This window comes from Neophocaena asiaeorientalis, unplaced genomic scaffold (genome assembly GCF_003031525.2).
Source record: "Neophocaena asiaeorientalis asiaeorientalis breed wild unplaced genomic scaffold, Neophocaena_asiaeorientalis_V1.1 scaffold62, whole genome shotgun sequence".
NCBI classification, from domain to species: Eukaryota; Metazoa; Chordata; class Mammalia; order Artiodactyla; family Phocoenidae; genus Neophocaena; species Neophocaena asiaeorientalis.
The window spans coordinates 5,971,097-5,990,625 of NW_020175191.1; the positions used below are offsets into that span (position 1 = coordinate 5,971,097).

The 19,529-nt window shown below is 38.0% G+C and overlaps 1 protein-coding gene across 1 annotated transcript in view; it reads right to left on the reverse strand.

The window, feature by feature from the left end:
• The window catches only part of SPAG17 (sperm associated antigen 17), a 221,319-nt gene that overhangs the window by 26,450 nt on the left and 175,340 nt on the right, over nucleotides 1-19,529 (reverse strand). Inside the window, 10 exon segments of the mRNA XM_024764900.1 lie at nucleotides 508-610; nucleotides 1,327-1,426; nucleotides 4,016-4,063; nucleotides 4,283-4,382; nucleotides 6,547-6,592; nucleotides 7,131-7,244; nucleotides 8,208-8,390; nucleotides 16,712-16,839; nucleotides 18,618-18,748; nucleotides 18,853-18,998. Of these exon segments, the coding sequence (XP_024620668.1) occupies nucleotides 508-610; nucleotides 1,327-1,426; nucleotides 4,016-4,063; nucleotides 4,283-4,382; nucleotides 6,547-6,592; nucleotides 7,131-7,244; nucleotides 8,208-8,390; nucleotides 16,712-16,839; nucleotides 18,618-18,748; nucleotides 18,853-18,998 (1,099 nt within the window).

A 19,529-nucleotide genomic window follows, 5' to 3' on the forward strand; every position in this document is an offset into this window, starting at 1 on the left:
TGGTTTGTCTGATTGTTTCCTTTTGATTAAATTCAGGTTAAGGATTTTTGGTGAGAATTCTACACAGGTTCTAGGAACAATATTCATATTGCATTATATGAGAAAACATCTAATGCTAGGTTGTCTCACATATGGTAGAAGTTTGATCACTTGGTTAAGGTGGAAAATGCCATCTCCCTCTATTGTAAAGGCATATTCTCCTCATAATTAGCAGGTAATACGTGAGGTGATACTTGGAGACCATGTAAATGTACTGTTCTCCAACAACCTTTCATTACTCCCTTGATTTTTAAATTAGTCAGGTCTTCTTAATGCTTTTAGGTAAACTTTAAGCATACAGGATGAAAACTAAATTATATTTACATTTTAGTTTCCTCATATAACTCAGCCAAATCTATAATATATAGGTCACACTGTGTTATGTCATTAGCTGTTACTGAGACAAAAAGTGGTAGGAACTAGTTATGTTCTACATTAACAGGAATAAGAGCTACATGAACATATTACCTGGAGGAAGACTGGATGTATTTTGAACAGCTGTTTTGCTTGCATCCTCGTCTTTCTTGGTAAAAGAAGGCAAGTTTTTGGAAAGGGTGTCCAGATAATTAAACTTAAAGGAAAAATCAAAGATTTATTTTAGACTTACACATGGCTGAAAGGCAAGTGCTACAAGCATGCTAAGTTGGTAAGCATATTTTTTAAGGCCCTGAAAAGGAAGTTTTCAAACTACAAGTTGTTCAAGAAACTGATTAACTCAATTCTGGATTTTGTTAATTAGTCATAATTTCCCATAATTTCTTGTCAGGCAGCCTCTGGTTAATAATAACATCTGGAATTTTCATTGAAGCACAGGGAGTTCTGAACACATGAAAATCCTCCCTTTGCTTGAGAGTTTCAAGGTTTCATAGGAGAGGAGAGCCATGCTCTCCTTCCATGGGCTTCCAAGAACTCACAATCTCTCAGTGTTGCCTCAGCAGCTGATGGGTGAGGACATTTCAATAGAATAAAAACTTCAAAATGGGATTTATCGGAGGATAATCATCAATAGGGAGAATTCAACCCAAAAAGAGCTTAAAATAGATGGGAGAACATAATTAATAGTGATAATGCAAGGCAGGGAGGTAGAGCTGTAGGAATACACTGGCAAAGAATTTCCCTCTCACATGCTGGTGAGGACATGATTTGAAGAGCATGGGTTAGTCAATTGGGTTGATGCTTGAAGCAGGAAAGAAACAACATCAGGATAAGTAGGTTACATTAAAAGCACAGGCATTGTATCAACTTCTATGAAGACTCATTCAATTTTTGTTAATTACATTCAATTACCTGAGACTGATATAACTTGCTTAGTTCAGATTTGCAGTATGGAGATATTGCTTTGTTCCTAATTTCCTTTAGATAGTTTTGTGTTTTTTCAATTTCCTTCCTGGTGGATATTTCCATAACGATGCAAAAGAAGACACAGAACATTAACAAAAAAGTGTTATTTGCTTTTGTTTCAGCTCTAAATCCCACAGAAAATGGGGATCACTAACAAAACTGGTAAGAATTAACTCGGGCATTTTTTTGTCAACTTGCTTCAGTTCATCTTCTGCTTCTTCTAGAATCAGTCACATTTCTGACCTCAGAAATTAGACTTTCATGTGAGATAGGAAATAATGATACCAGCTGGTAGTCTGGTTTTACAGTTGATCTCAAAAGGCTACAAACCACATGCATGACCTTTTTGCATGTCTTTCCATTTCTCTGAGGTTTAATTGACAGCTAGATTCTACTGATTTCCAAAATTTCAGTAGCAGTGGTAACACTGAAACCTGGGGAATGAATGGCTTATGAATAATGCAATTAATGATCACAAAGTAAAATAAAAACAATCATAATCTTGCTATCTGACTTTCCATATTAGAAAATGTACTGGGGAGGCAATAGTCCAGCTAAAAACTACACTTCCCAGCCTTCCCTCTATATATGGATAGCCAGTAAGATGTAAACTGAAGTCACTGGGTAAGACTTCAGAAAGCTTTTAAAGAGGGCTGACTCAGCTGGAAGGCTTTCCCTTTGTCCTTGCTTCATCTCTTTCCTACTTCCTAAATTATGAATGAAATGACTGTAGCTGCAGCAGTAATTTTGCAACTATGAAGCAAACTTGAGGATGGAAATCATGTGCTAAGAAGGATGGAACAGAAGAAAGGAAGGAAGCTTAGTTCCTGATGATGATGTGGCACTGCCTGCCATGGACAGCCCACTTCTGACTTCTTTTACATTAGGAAAAACAAACTTCTTTCTTGTAAAACACTGATTTGGGGGTTGTCCGTTAAATGCAGCCAAACCTAACCCTACCTGAAAAAATTTTCATTTTTAAGTGCTTATTGCATGCCAGGAAAACTTTGCAAAGTACTTTGCATTTAATCTTACAATAACTCTATGAGTTACTATTATTATCCCCATTTTATTCGTCAAAAATTCAAGGCATAGAGAAGTAACTAGTAAGAAGTAAAGTCTGAACTAAAATCCAGGTTGCCTGCACCAAAGCCCATGATCTTGAGAAGTGCTTATGCAAGTCAGCTGTTAGTGAACTGACAGAGATCTTAGATACTAGGTGGTCTAATCATCCTCATTTTATAGATAAGCAAACTGAATTCCTGAAGTAAATTTTACTGAAGTAAAACAACCAGCTGGAATCATACAGTCTGCAAATAATCAAATTGGAGCTGATTCTAGGTCTGCTGGCTCTAAGAACAGTGCTCTTTCTCTTATACTAGATGGCCTCTCTGGAAATACTGGCTGAATGAAAATCGTCTCATTTAAACAGCTTGAATTTCTCATTAAAATCTCTCTACTGCCTCACTGGATTCATTCATCAATCTATGGCAGTCTGGCTATTGCCTATCACTCTCTTAAAATTGTTCTCACAAAAGAAATCAATAAACCTTCCAACCGATTAGCACAAATTCCTCTCTTCATTCTCCTTTCTGATTCTTCCATGGCATCTGACATTTGTTGACTACCTTCTATTTCCTTGAAACTTTCTCCTTCCTTAACCCTCCTCCCCTGTCCATTTTCCACGTTGCCAGCCCTTCTCTTTCTAGGACACATATCTAATTATGTGTTTCACTTTCTTCTTCAAAAACTTTTGTTGGCTTGTCATTCCTACCTATGGGGTAAAATTCGAAATTGTTAATGTTTCAAAAATTTTTTTAAATGTGAATGGATAACACATGCAAATGTACATAATTCAAAAAGTAGAAAAGAGTACATAAGGAAAAGGAAGTCCATCTTGCACTATCCCCTAACCTCTCAGTCTCCTTCTCCACAGGCACTCACTGTCACCAGGCTCTTGGATATCCTTTCAGGGATATTCTACAGGACAGTATATACTTCTAGTTTGACCTTGTATAGAGGGGTGGCCCATGAGACCTAAGGTCTTATCTCACTACTTCTCCAACACATTCCACAAGGTAGCCCAGACGTTTTTATTAAGAAGCATATTCATCCTGGGAGTCATTCTGGAGAGGAGCCATGCAAATGTGTACAGTGGTACCATATGTACTACTATACACTCAATAAATATATCTGGCTTCCTTTCTTTAGGGCAAGAGGGCTGGGGTTGGAATCCTCAGCTAGGATTGAAAGGAAACCAGAGCACATAATGCTTAGAGCACATTCCTTGTGTGCATTATAAGAATCCTTGCATGTTTACAACTATGCTCTGCATTAAGTTCTAGAATATTTATTAGTATATTAGAATTACCAAAGCACAGAGAATACCTGAGAGTTTCCTTGCTTATGAGAGAGAGAGGATATACCTAATGGTCAAATGGGCTTCCTCAAAAGATAGTAAGGTCACTGCCCAAGAGATGAATGACTGCTGGGCAGAAATGTGGCAGAAGTTAAAGAACATCGGGGAGCCTGGATGGTAGGACTTTGCAACCCCCCCCCCATTCTAAAATTCTATGACTCCACCAAACTGGGTCTTTCACATGCTTATTTTATGTATAGTTCAGGGTAGAATTACCTCTTTTGAGCTAACTTTTCTTTCCAGCGCTTTGTTGTTTCTGTGTGCCTGTGTAAAAGGAAAGGAAAAAAAATATGATGAAAAAGGGCAATGTTCTCAGCTTACAGATAATAAAAGAAAACCCACCCTTGTATGATAAATTGTTAACAGCATGGAAGATGAAAGGCAAATTCCTTGATGTAGTCACCCACTGTATGACACCCGCACCTCTCCATTTCCTCATCATTTCCTTAATACTGATTGGAACACATTATTGGATCAGCTTACCTCCATTTCTTTTCAGAGAAATCTGTCTCAACGGTTTCTGGTGGACATTTTGTAGAATTAGCCAAAGACTGCTTGAATAAATCGGTTAGGTGGGCTGCAACTTTAAAAACAGATGCATTTAACTTTTATCCTCACTTCTTGACAGCCCAACACACAATCAGTACCCAATTACTCATTTGAGATGTTTTCTAAGAGCCTATATTGAGTCTATCGAGTGATTACTAGAATTTCCATGACCAAGCTATAATATAACAGGAAGCCAGGTATCTCTATGAAATACCCTTTTAGAGAACACACATCTTATAGTCAAAATGTAAAATGTAAGTGACACCTCATTTGTCCCACATCACTGGGGGCGTCAGTGTTCTACCTAACTGAATTTCTTCATATCTGAAGCACCAAAGCTCAATAAAATTAAACACTTGGGCTTCCCTGGTGGTGCAGTGGTTGAGAGTCTGCCTGCCGATGCAGGGAACACAGGTTCGTGCCCTGGTCTGGGAAGATCCCACATGCCCCGGAGCGGCTAGGCCCGTGAGCCATGGCCACTGAGCCTGCGCGTCTGGAGCCTGTGCTCCGCAACGGGAGAGGCCACAACGGTGAGAGGCCCACGTAACGCAAAAAAAAAAAATTAAACACTTTATTGAAATTGTTTTTCTAAAACGATATCTAAAGATCTAAACCTAAGAATATGAATATAATACAACAGTTATTTGATAATTTGGGCAGTGGTTCTCAGAGGTTATTCCAGAGAACATGGTCTTGGCGGGATGTTAACAGGAGATTAAAAAAGAAAGAAGGTTCCATGTTTCATGGTTATATGAGTTTGGGAAACACTGATTTTTACAAGGTTAAATATGTTTCATTACTGTAGAGCTTTTCTGGACCCTTAATTAGTTCATGTACCTTGTGGCTGTCTAAGAAAATAAGGCAATAGGCAGCATTATGCAAACTTATGTTAGCATAGAACTCACTTTTTTTTTCTGGAGCTGTCCCATAGACAAGTGTTTTAGGAAGTACTTTGGGGAGCATTGACTTAGGATCACCACTATTAATGTGTCAGGGGCAGCTGTAAACATGCAAGACTCTGTTTGATTCCTGCATCTGTTTGTCTGTTTGAAAAATACGTTTGTCCTTCACTATTGGGCAGCCTGTGCATTTACCTTACAGTGATTGTTCCCTCACACCAGAGGTTAAAACTTCAAATGCTACAATGTAGGGTCACCAGATAAAGTATAGGGCATCTAGTTAAATTTGAATTTCAGAGAAACAACAAAAAGTCTTTAGTATAAGTATGCTCCATGTTATTTTGGGACATCCTTATAACAAAAAAATTTGTTGTTTGTCTGAAATTCATATTTAACTTGGCCTTCTGTATTTTTATTTGCTAAATCTGGCAACCGTAACATAAGAGGCCACCCAGGTAAAAGAGTGACAACAGAGTGTAAGGACAGGAGACACTGTGGCTGTGATGAATTCTTTTGTTCATGGCAGTTCTAAAGGGGCAGCTGATAATCATCTTCAGCTACATGTCACTGTGTGGTAATGGGACATTTCAAGATAAGGAAAATTCAGATACAGAAACAACAAAAGCAACTGTGCAAGACAACACTGTGGGGGACACACAAAACACATCTGTGGGCTGAATGGAGCCCGTGGCTGCCAGTTTCTGACTTTTGTCATACGACCAAAATAGAAAAGAAAACCCCAAACCACAAAAATTCCCCACTGCTTGTCTTCTGCGAACTATGAAACCATACAACCAAGTTTGTTGGGGCTGTATATTTCCCCAAATAAATAAGCTTTCCAAGAGTAGACTGCTTGGGCCACATATAGTGCAAAACAGTGCAAGGTTTTGGTGATACCTGTGGAGTTGCTCCAAAGTTCTGTGTGTGCGTGTGTGTGTGTGTGTGTGTGTGTGTGTGTGTGTGTATTGGGAGTAAAGTGTTGGTTGGTTGTTTCCTTCCTGTATGTTTGCTATGTTCTAAATGCAAGTTGAGGCTAACTTAAAAGCCAAATGTCAACTTCTATCATCCAACATGTGATAGTTAAAGATAAATTAGAGGCAGTCATGGTTTGAAGGATCTCACAATTTAGGCAGGAAAAAAATATATAAATAAATCATTACAATACAACATGGCCAATATGACAACAGAAATATGTACATGGTACTTTGCTATCAGATGAGAGAATAACTGAGAAGTGTATTTAAGATTGTTCCTTTGCAATCTGTAACTATTTTGCAGAAAAATATTAAATGTAATTACCTTCAGTAACATGACTTTCTGTAGTTTTCTCCATTTTAGGGAAAGACTGAAATGAAGATAGAGTTCCTTAATGATGATGATTATATTACATACAAAATTTACTTTGTTTAGAAGGATTCTTTATGTGATCAAATTGATCTTTTATGGAACTTACTATAAAATGAATTAGTTTTTTAATGCCAATACAAAAAGTGACATGATTTGTTTTAGTCATTTCTTTCACTTAGCAAATTTCTAAAAATGGAAATCATTTTAAGTGTAGAAGTTGATTTTTCTTCCTTCTTCCTATTTTATTCATTAGTTCATAAGACATTTCAATGAATGTCAGTTTCTCTGAAGACAATAAAAACTTTTATTTAAGAGCCTTCAGAATTATTTATGATTTAAGGAAGAGCCTAAAAATCTTTTGGAAAATTCGATATATATAAGGGATCAGAGTTCCACAGAAATAAGAAATTATAAGGAGGGAGAAAATGCTTCATAGAAGTGGCAGAAACAGCTATTATTTACAATATTTTGTCTCAAAGCATTTAATATTGAAACAATAGTAAAACCACTAGAGTAAAAAAACATTTCTTTCTCACCATAACTAGCTTGAGGAGATCTGCAGCCTTGGCTTTCTCCTCCTCAGTTCTGGAATCTTTAACTCTCATTTCCTGTAGCTCATCTTCTTTCTTTAGAATATGGTTTATATAATCCTAAATCAGTAGAATAAAAGAGATCAATAAAATGCAGAAATATGGTAGAGAGAGACACAGAATAGTCAACATCAGCTTGAAATATTACAAAAAGGTTAAGAATATGTAAGTTCACAAGGCTCAACAACTAATTACTGGTCAAGCAATCTGGAAAGGCTTTTCCTTAATATGTTAATAAACAAAGACCTGAAAAGTCCAAAAGCAAAGCTTTAAGAGCCACAGGACATTAGAATTGTCTGAGGACCTCAGAGAGGCCCAGCTTCTCATTCAGTGCTCCAGTGTCCTCATCAATAAAATGGACAGAGTTGGGTTAGATGATTTCTAGAGTCCTTTCCAGGTATAGCCTTTATGATGAGATCTATGAATGTAAGTTACTCAGTTCATGCCTTTGCTTCCAAGAGAAATATACTTTACCTTTTGCATAAATATTTGATCTGTTTTCACAAATAACGGTCCCCTGCTGTATGCCAGGTATTGGGTATATAACCATAAACAAAACACATATGATACCTGTTCTGAGAGAGCTGACACACTTGACAGTGAGATGTTATAGATATGCTTATACAGTTAACTATACATGTACAAATTCTTAGACTATTTCCCAAAACCAACAATCCTTTTCTTCCTCTGACAAGTATCAAGTTAATATGCAGTTCTACCTTTTTCCAGAGGTTACTAGATCAGTTTTCCATATACTGAGAGAGGAGCAGGACGATATTGCAATCACATATAAAAGTTACTTATCTTCTCAATGTCTTTGGGGCCTCAATACTTCCTATACCTTATGGGAACCATTAAGCATTTTCTGCCTTTTCCACCTCCTACCCTCTAGAAGATTGACATTTACGTGTTGCATTAGATAAATATTGGCAGAATTACATAATTTCAGGTTCCTCAGGAAACCAAGAAGAATGATTGCTCTGTTCCTGATTCTTTTGGGTCAGGTTACCAGAATTCCATTACCTTCAGGGAAATCTGCAGTTTCAATTTCACCTCATTCTTTATGACCTCGTGCTGGATGAACTGGCGTATCTGTAGCACACTGGGGCTGTTCCGTATAGGGGCTGGGGCGCTCACTAACTGTTTGGACCCAACGTCGAGGCCCTTCCAAATCTGAGTGCCAAATGGAGGTCCTGGAGTTTTTTTCTATTAACGAAACAAAGCAAAAGAACCACCAAACAAATGAGAATATTTTACCGTTAGAATTGTTTTTTCCACCGCGTACTTATTATGTAGACACTCTATGCTAGGAACCACTCGTTAGGGAATACCACGGTGAAAAAATGTATCCCTGCCCTCAAAAAGGGTTGCAAATATAAGGGAAATTGGGAACAGAACTGGGCCAGTTTTCCTCTTTAAATATGTTACCAAGAATAAGGATATTTAAAAATCCTGTTGCCTGATGTCCCACTGGATAGCATTTAGGGGAATGCTAAGCCATGCTGTTGCCATGGTGAGGTAGCAGCAGCAGCCTCGGTTATACCAAATGCATGCAACTATTCCTTAAAATCCACAGGGAGCCTAAGACACTTGGAATTAACAATCTTTAACTTTTTGGTTCCATGTTCATTTTGACCTGGAGAGATCCTTTGAGAGAGAAATCATCCCATAGATCTGGGAGGTCTTTGAGCTCATTCTAGATTAAGCATGCCACTAGAATCTTCCAGGGATCTCTTGGGCAGAAACATGTGCCTTGAGTAGATTAACATCTCTATGTTCTCCTTGTAATTGATTTTCAGGAGTGGTGTGCTTTGATGTGTTTCATTTTAAATTGCTCTTCAATTTCATTCCTTTTTACAGCTGAGTAATATTCCATTGTATATATGTGCCACATCTCTTTCTCCATTCATCTGTTGATGGACATTTAGGTTGCTTCCATGTCCTGGCTATTGAAAATAGTGCTGCAATGAACATTGTGGTACATGTATCTTTTTGAATTATGGTTTTCTCAGGGTATATGCCCAGTAGTGGGATTGCTGGGTCATATGGTAGTTCTTTTTTTAGTTTTTTAAGGAACCTCCATACTGCTCTCCAGAGTGGCTGTATCAATTTACATTCTCACCAACAGGGCAGGAGGGTTGGGTTCCCTTTTCTCCACTCACTCTCCAGCATTTATGAAAAAAATAAAATAAAATAAAATAAATTGTTCTTCAGTGCCAAATACCTCGTCAGTGATAGCTACTCAGAGGCTTGCCTGGGTGGCCACTCCACTGGGCATAGAAGGTCATAGCTATAGGAGCTATGGAGGAAGAGAATGAACTTCCTTCATTAATCTCAGGTGTGGTATATTATTTCTCACAGTGCAGTATTTTCAACTTGGAGATAGTTTTAGTAAACCATTTGGTGTGGTCTTTTCATTTTTCAGATAAGGAGTTAAGATATGCAGTGTGACTTCTCCCAAATCCTACATTAATAATTGATAGAGCCAAGACTAGAATTCAGATCATCTTCATTCACCATGTTGCTTATAGGCACCAAACTGAAATATAGGGTCCTGTGGGCAAGCACAGGTCACTACTCACACCCTGCTGGGAGCCTGTGCAACACACCAGGGCCAACTAACCCGGGAGAACACACAGCATGCCTCAGGCTGTTGCAACGTCACGCCAGCCTCTGTTGCCGCAAGCACTCCCGGCATCTCAATTGTGACTACCGTACCCTTTGCTCTCCCTGGCCTGAGTGAGCAAGAGAGCCCTAATCAGCTGCTGCTTTGACCGCCTACTCTCTGGCCAGGGAACAGATAACTGAGGGCAGCCTACATGCAGAGGTGGGGCCAAAACCAAAGCTGAACCCCAGGAGCTGTGCGAACAAAGAAGAGAAAGGGAAAGCTCTCTGTGCAGCCTCAGGAGCAGCAGACTAAATCCCTGTAATCAACTTGGTAAACCCTGCAATTGTGGAATACCTGAATAGACAACGAGTCCTCCCAAAATTGAGGTGGTAGACTTTGGGGGAAACTGTGGACTTGGGTTTGCTTTCTGTGTTTGATTTGTTTTTGGTTTTATGCTTATCTTAGTTTAGTTTTTAGTGTTTGTTTTCATTTGTGGGTTTGTTTATTGGTTTAGTTGATCTCTTACTTTTTTGTTTCTCTTTTTGTGAGTGTGTGTGAGTGTTTCTTTGTGTGATTTTGTCTGTTTAGTTTTGCTTTTACCATTTGTCTTGGGGTTCTGTCTGTTCGTATTTATTTTTCTTTTTGCAAGTGTGTTTGTTTCTTTGTGTGATTTTGTCTGCTTAGTTTGGTTGTTACCATTTCCTTTGGCATTCTGTTTGCTCTTTTTTTTTTTTTCTCTTCCTTTTCTTCCATGCCATGTGGCTGTCAGGGTCTTTGTGCTCCAGCTGGGTGTCGGGCCTGAGCCTCTGAGGTGGGAGAGCTGAGTCCAGGATGTTAGACCACCAGGGACCTCCCGATCCCATGTAATATTAATTGGTGAGAGCTCTCCCAAAGATCTCCATCTCAACACCAAGACCCAGCTGCACCCAGCAGCCAGCAAGCTCCAGTGCTGAACGCCCCATGACAAACAACTAACAAGACAGGAACACAATCCCATCCATTAGCAGAGAGGCTGCTTAAAGTCATACTAAGTTCACAGACACTCCAAAACACACCACCGGATGCAGCAATGGCCACCAGAGGGGCAAGCTCCAGCCCCAACCACCAGAACACAGGCAACAGTCCCCCACACCAGGAAGCCTACATAACCCACTGAACCAACCTCACCCACTAGGGGCAGACACCAGAAATAAGGGAACTAGGAACCTGCAGCCTGAGAAAAGGAGGCCCCAAACACAGTAAGTTAAACAAAATGAGAAGACAGAGAACTATGCAGCAGAAAAGGAGCAAGCTAAAAACCCACCAGAACAAACAAATGAAGAGGAAATAGGCAGTCTACTGGAAAAAGAATTCAGAGTAATGATAGTAAAAATGATCCAAAATCTCAGAAATACAACGGAGAAAATACAAGAAATGTTTAACAAGGACCTAGAGGAACTAAAGAGCAAACAAACAATGATGAACAACACAATAAATGAAATTGAAAATACTCTAGAAGGAAGCAATAGCAGAATAACTGAGGCAGAAGAATGGATAAGTGACCTGGAAGATAGAATAGTGGAAATAACTGCCACAGAGCAGAATAAAGAAAAAAGAATGAAAAGAATTGAGGACAGAATCAGAGACCTCTGAGACAACATTAAACGCACCAACATTCGAATTGTAGGGGTACAAGAGGAAGAGAAAAAGAAAAGGACTGAGAAAATATTTGAAGAGATTATAGTTGAAAACTTCTCTCATATGGGAAAGGAAACAGTCAATCAAGTGCAGGAAGCGCAGAGACTCCCATACTGGATAAATCCAAGGATAAACATGCCAAGACACATATAATCAAACCATCAAAAATTAAATATAAAGAAAAAGTATTAAAAGCAGCAAGGGAAAAACAACAAATAACATACAAGGGAATCCCCATAAGGTTAACACTTGACCTTTCAGCAAAAACTCTGCAAGCCAGAAGGGAGTGGCAGGACATATTTAAAGTGATGAAAGGGAAAAACCTACAACCAAAATTACTCTCCCCAGCAAGGGTCTCACTCAGATTTGATGGAGAAATTAAAACCTTTACAGACAAGCAAAAGCTAAGAGAATTCAGCACCACCAAACCAGATTTACAACAAATGCTAAAGAAACTTCTCTAGGCAGGAAAAACAAGAGAAGGAAAAGACCTACAAAAACAAACCCCAAACAATTAAGAAAATGGTAATAGGAACATACATATTGATAATTACCTTAAATGCAAATGGATTAAATGCTCTAACCAAAAGACACAGACTGGCTGAATGGATACAAAAATAAGACCCGTATATATGCTGCCTACAAGAGACCGCTTCAGACCCGAGGAAACATACAGACTGAAAGTGAGGGGATGGAAAAAGATATTCCATGAAAATGGAAATCAAAAGAAAGGTGAAGTAGCAATTCTCATATCAGACAAAATAGACTTTAAAATAAAGACTGTTAACAAGAGACAAAGGACACTACATAATGATCAAGGGATCAATCCAAGAAGATATGACAATTGTAAATATTTATGCACCCAACATAGGAGCACCTCAATACATAAGGCAAATGCTAACAGCCATAATAGGGGAAATCGACAGTGACACAATCATAGTAGGGGACTTTAACACCCCACTTTCACCAATGGACAGATCATCCAAAATGAAAATACATAAGGAAACACAAGCTTTAAATGACACATTAGACCAGATGGACTTAATTGATATTTATAGGACATTCCATCCAACACGAACAGAATACACTTTCTTCTCAAGTGCACATGGACCATTCTCCAGGATAGATCATATCTTGGGTCACAAATTAAGTCCCAGTAAATTTAAGAAAATTGAAATCATATCAAGTATCTTTTCTGACCACAACGCTATGAGACTAGATATCAATTACAGGAAAAAACTGTAAAGAGTACAAACACATGGAGGCTAAACAATATGCTACTAAACAACCAAGAGATCACTGAAAAAATCAAAGAGGATATCAAACTATGCCTAGAAACAAATGACAATGAAAACACGATGACCCCAAACCTATGGGATGCAGCAAAAGCTGTTCTAAGAGGGAAGTTTACAGCAATACAATCCTACCTCAAGAAACAAGAAAAATCTCAAATAAACAACCTAACCGTACACTTAAATCAATTAGAGAAAGAAGAACAGAAAACCTCAAAGTTAGCAGAAGGAAAGAAATCATAAAGATAAGATCAGAAATAAATGGAAAAGAAATGAAGGAAACAATAGCAAAGATCAATAAAACTAAAAGCTGGTTCTTTGAGAAGATAAACAAAATTGAGAAACCATTAGCCAGATTCATCAAGCAAAAAAGGGAGAAGACTCAAATCAATAGAATTAGAAATGTAAAAGAAGAAGTGACAACTGACACTACAGAAATACAAAGTATCATGAGAGACTACAACAAGCAACTATATGCCAGTAAAATGGACAATCTGGAAGAAATGGACAAATACTGAGAAAAGTACAACTTTCCAAGACTGATCCCGGAAGAAACAGAAAATATGAACAGACCAATCACAGCACTGAAATTGAAACTGTGATTAAAAAATCTTCCAACAAACAAAAGCCCAAGACCAGATGGCTTCACAGGTGAATTTTATCAAACATTTAAAGAAGAGCTAACACCTATCCTTCTCAAACTCTTCCAAAATATAGCAGAGGGAGGAACACTCCCAAATTCCTTCTACGAGGCCACCATCACCTTGATACCAAAACCAGACAAGGATGTCACAAAGAAAGAAAACTACAGGCCAATATCACTGATGAACATAGATGCAAAAATCCTCAACAAAATACTAGGGAACAGAATCCAGCAGTACATTAAAAGGATCATACACGATGATCAAGTGGGGTTTATCCCAGGAATGCAAGGATTCCTCAATATATGCAAATCAATCAATGTGATACAGCAAGCATATTAACAAATTGAAGGATAAAAACCACCTGATAGTCTCAATAGATGCAGAAAAGGCTTTCAACAAAATTCAACACTCATTTGTGATAAAAACCCTCCAGAAAGTAGGTGTAGTGGGACCTTACCTAAACATAATAAAGGCCATATTTGACAAACCCACAGCCAACATCATTCTCAATGGTGAAAAACTGAAACCATTTCCTCTAATATCGGGAACAAGACATTGGTGCCCATTTTTATCACTGTTATTCAACATAGTTTTGGAAGTTTTAGCCACAGCAATCAGAGAGGAAAAAGAAATAAAAGGAATCCAAATCAGAAAAGAAGTAAAATTGTCACTATTTGCAGATGACATGATACTATACATAGAGAATTCTAAAGATGGTTACAGAAAACTACTAGTGTTAATCAATGAATTTGGTAAAGTAGCAGGATACAAAATTAATGCACAGAAATCTCTGGCATTCCTATACACTAATGATGAAAAATCTGAAAGTGAAATCAAGAAAACACTCCCATTTACCATTGCAACAAAAAGAATAAAATATCTAGGAATAAACCTACCTAAGGAGACAAAAGACCTGTATGCAGAAAATCATAAGACACTGATGAAAAAAATCAAAGAGGATACAAACAGATGGGGAGACATACTATGTTCTTGGATTGGAAGAATCAACATTGTGAAAATGACTATACTACCCAAAGCAATCTACAGATTCAGTGCAATCCCTATCAAACTACCAATGGTATTTTTCACAGAACTAGAACAAAAAATTTTACAATTTGTATGGAAACACAAAAGACCCTGAATAGCCAAAGCAATCTTGAGAAAGAAAAACAGAGCTGGAGAACTCAGGCTTCCTGAATTCAGACTATACTACAAACTACAGTAACCAAGACAGTATGGTACTGGCACAAAAACAGAAATATAGATCAATGGAACAGGATAGAAAGCCTAGAGATAAACCCATGCACATATGGTCAACTAATCTATGAAAAAGGAGGCAAGAATATACAATGGAGTAAAGACATCCTCTTCAATAAGTGATGCTGGGAAAACGGGACAGCTACATGTAAAAGAATGAAATTAGAAAACTCCCTAACACCATACACAAAAATAAACTCAAAATGGATTAAAGACCTAAATGTAAGGCCAGACACTATAAAACTCTTAGAGGAAAACATAGGCAGAATGCTTTATGACATAAATCACAGCAAGATCCTTTTTGATCCACCTCCTTGAGTAATGGAAATAAAAATAAACAAATGTGGCCTAAAGAACTTAAAAACTTTTGCACAGCAAAGGAAACCATAAAAAAGATGAAAAGACAACCCTCAGAATGGGAGAAAATATTTGCAAACAAAGCAACTGACAAAGGATTAATCTTCAAAATATACAAGCAGCTCATGCAGCTCAATATCAAATAAACTAACAACCTTGTCCAAAAGTGGGCGGAAGACCTAAATAGACATTTCTCCAAAGAAGATACACAGATTGCCAACAAACATATGAAAGGATGCTCAACATCACTAATCATTAGAGAAATGCAAATCAAAACCACAATGAGGTATCATGTCACACCGGTCAGAATGGCCATTATCAAAATACCCACAAAGAATAAATGCTGCAGAGGGTGTGGAGAAAAGGGAACCCTCTTGCACTGTTGGTGGGAATGTAAATTGATACAGCTACTACGGAGAACAGCATGTAGGTTCCTTAAAAAACTAAAAATAGAACTCCCATATGACCGAGCAATCCCACTACTGGGCATATACCCTGAGAAAACCATAATTCAAAAAGAGTCATGTACCACAATGTTCATTGCAGCTCTATTTACAATAGCCAGGACTTGGAAGCAACCTAAATGTCCATTGACAGGTGAATGGATAAAGAAGATGTGGTATATATATACAATAGACTATTATTCAGTAATAAAAAGAAATGAAATTGAGTTATTTGTAGCAAGACGGATGGACTTAGAGTCTGTCATACAGAGCGAAGTAAGTCAGAAAGAGAAAAACAAATACCGTATGCTAACACATATATATGGAATCTAAAAAAAGAAAAATGGTTCTGATGAACCTAGTGGCAGGACAGGAATAAAGATGCAGACCTAGAGAATGGACTTGAGGACACAGGTTGGGGTGGGGGAAGGGTAAGCTGGGACGAAGTGAGAGTGGCATGGACATATATACACTACCAAATGTAAAATAGATAGCTAGTGGGGAACAGCTGCACACCATAAGGAGATCAGCTCTGTGCTTTGTGACCACCTAGAGGGGTGGGATAGGGAGGGTGGGAGGGAGGCTCAAGAGAGAGGGGATATGGGGATATATGTATATGTATAGCTGATTTACTTTGTTATAAAGCAGAAACTAACACACCATTGTAAAGCAATTATACTCCAATAAATATGTAAAAAAAATGAAATGGCAAATCTGGCAAGATGCAGGACTTTATGATTCTTGCTCAAGATGTTTTCTTTCACTCTTTAAAAAAACCTTAGGTGGGCCTTTCTCTAAGCTGCCACAATTACAATGCTTACTTTTTAAAATTGCAGTTGCAGGTCCCTGTATTTAATATTTCACATTATTCTTACATACTCAGTTTGTGCATTAATAAATTGAGACTAAAGGGAAAGGGAAAGACCCAAGATTGTGTGTTAAAACTAACAAATAAATATTGGGAGAGGGAAGGTTTCTGTATTGCAAAGTATCAGTAATGGGCTACTCAAACTGAATATTTTCATATTATAGGAAGACGTTCAAGCCTGCGATGTAGGCTAAAAGAAATAAAACTGAGATGAACTAGTCAGGTATATTTCTCTAAAATCTACAAATATAAAACTCCTTGAGCCCATTAACAATTTACAAAAGAAGGAAAATATGTGAATATACAGGAGAAGAGCTGAACTCTGGTCCATAGATAGATGGATATGCAAATATAGTTACTTTATAGCAGAAAAATTTGTACCTCAACTGAGGGAAATGTCTCCCATGTCCTTGACTGGAGATTAGGAGGAACAATTGTATCTAACTCTTTCTTCATTAGCCATGGTGAAGCTTCATGGAAAGGGCGAAGGACAGTGATGCTCAGGGCACCTGGTTCACAGAGAGGTATCAGAGGATCATTTCTTTTTCAGAAATATTCTGAGAAATTCAATAGGTATTCACCAAATCGAACAAACACTTTTGAGAAGCCAGACACAATGACTATGCTTAAGGACCTTACAGTCTAACAAGAAAGGAGAGACGCAGTCATGGTAACACCTAAAACAGCTGGATTTAGATCACCTGAAAGTATTAATGGACACTTCACTGTCCTTTGGAAACCACATCCAAGCCCTGTCAGTTCTACCACTAAACATTTCTTGAGTTCATCTATCTCTTCCCCCTCCAGTGACCCTAGCTTAGACTATTCCCCTCAGAGCCATCCTGTTTTGGACTACAATGACAACTAACTTTTCTGCCCACATCTACTCTGAATGAACCCCCCTCCGCAGTCAGAGTGACTGATTATGCTAGCCCATGATGTAAAATCTTCTTTGACTTCCCATTGCTTATGGGATAAAACAGAGGCCTCACCCCTGACTCAACTTGCGCTATTTTCCCTTCTGTACTTTGCCTACTTTAGCCTTTTTTCCCCTATTCTCCAAAGCTTTAAGCTTCCTGCTTTGTATTGTCTTCCAAGAAAGCTCCTCCTCCTATTTTAATTAATGCCTACTTATCCAGTAGCTCTTGGCTCCAGTGTTTTCAGGGAAGCCTTCTAGACTATGTCAGGCTCCTCTGTTAGATGTTCTCATAGAATCATATTCCTTTACTTCATAGATCTTTTCCCAGTTTATAATGATACAGTTATTTGTGTGATTATACATTTAATGCCTATCTCTCTCATTAAAGTCTAAGCTCTGTGAAAGCAGGGTCCATTGCGGTCTTAGCTCACCATTGTATTCCTAACACCCAGCCAGTGTTTGGCACATGGTGGTTTTTCACGTAGATGCTAGTTAAACAACTAACAAAGCAATTTGAGATGAATTCCTATTCTCTTACAGTTCCACACACAGACTGCACAACCAGTCAGCGCTCCCCACTCCCCATATTCACACAGAAAGAGCAAATTTATAACATCACACAATGTACATTGATACATTCAAAGATACAATTGTACATAGATGCAGGCATATTCATAAATGAGCACAAAATATATCCCACCAACCAGAGAAAAGATAAAAAGGAAACACACACATAAACCTAGATAGAGCACATTGCTTTGGTACACAGATAACATGAAAGTTTTTTTTTTCCTGTGTTTAAATACACGTTACATATACGGTGGCTCTTACTTAGTGCAATATATGTCTCTAACCTTTAATCACACACTAATTTCTTTCAAATTGATGAAAACATATAAATGCCCAATGAATATAATATGTAACTTATCCTATATTTCAGGTTGATTTTCTAACTGACACGTGAAATGTACTTTCTCCTCTAGTTGTACTAAATTCACCAAGGCAACACATTCAAAATGCTAAAAAATGAACTTATGAAAGATAACTCACTTTTGTTTTTCCCTACCAAGATGAAACAAACACATAAATAGGAACCTAGGTACATAACTAAACATACCTAACAGATATAAATGCAGATACAAATCTGCTTATAGGTAGTAGGGGGATCATACACAATTTATATAGGTTGATGCTTAGATTAAGCGTGGTACAAACATAAATCACTATAAATAGGTTGACATGGCCAGGTGAAAAGTAGAGTTGAAAAGCGAGCAAAGGGAAAAAAGTAGAGACGACACGGGGGTAGATTGGATAAGGAGGATGAGAGCTGGTAAAGGGACTCAACGAGTTCCAGTCTGGATTCCCTACCTGGCTGTTCCTGTACTGGCTCTTGAAGAACTACGGTAGTTGAGTCTCCGTATGCCAAGGAGAGGTATTCTTCTATGTCACTGTCCCGAAGAAGTTCCACTCCTGATCCATCAGCATAGATAATAAAAAACCTATTTGAAGAAATAAAAATCTAATCCCTTGACATATTCAGCTAAAATGCTCCTTGAACTTGGAATTGAAAATAAAAGTCATGATGTTATTTTTATCATATTACCTGGGGACATGTTCACCATAGATTTGCAGATGATTCTTACGAAGGTGAGTGGATGATAATGTGTCATAGCCTTCAGCTTTTGCATTTAAATCATCTTCCAAATTGTTTTCAGGTAGGATAGTTGATGCACTACCATCAGCCATGACCTAAGGGACATAGTATAGAAGCAACTAAAAGAAAAGAAAAATGCCATAAACTTACATTTCTTTTGATCCCATTTGAGAAAGCAGGTGATCTTTTGGTTACTCAGAAAATCGGGGATATTTCTTTGTAAGGAATTGTGCACTAAGTATAGATTGCATTAATAAAAGTGAAAACCTAGTAGCACATCTCCACTTACAAACCACACCTGGACTGTGAAAACAAACAGGAAGACAAACCTGAATACATTCAGAGGAAGGTGTCTAGGATGGTAGGGGACTCACTTATCTTCTGATGATAAGTTCAGGGAACTGGGAATTTAAACATGGAGGGAAGGCTATTTATGTGACGGTTGTCTTGAAATATTAAGAGTGACAGTATGGATTCTAAGCACAGAAATAGGACTCATGGATATACAGGGAGATAGATTGAGTCTCACTATGAGAAGAATTGTTCTAGCCATTACTACTGTCTAGCTATGGTGTGGTCAGGCTGAAAGGCCACTGAAGGGAATGCCCAAGAAGAGCATCAATGTC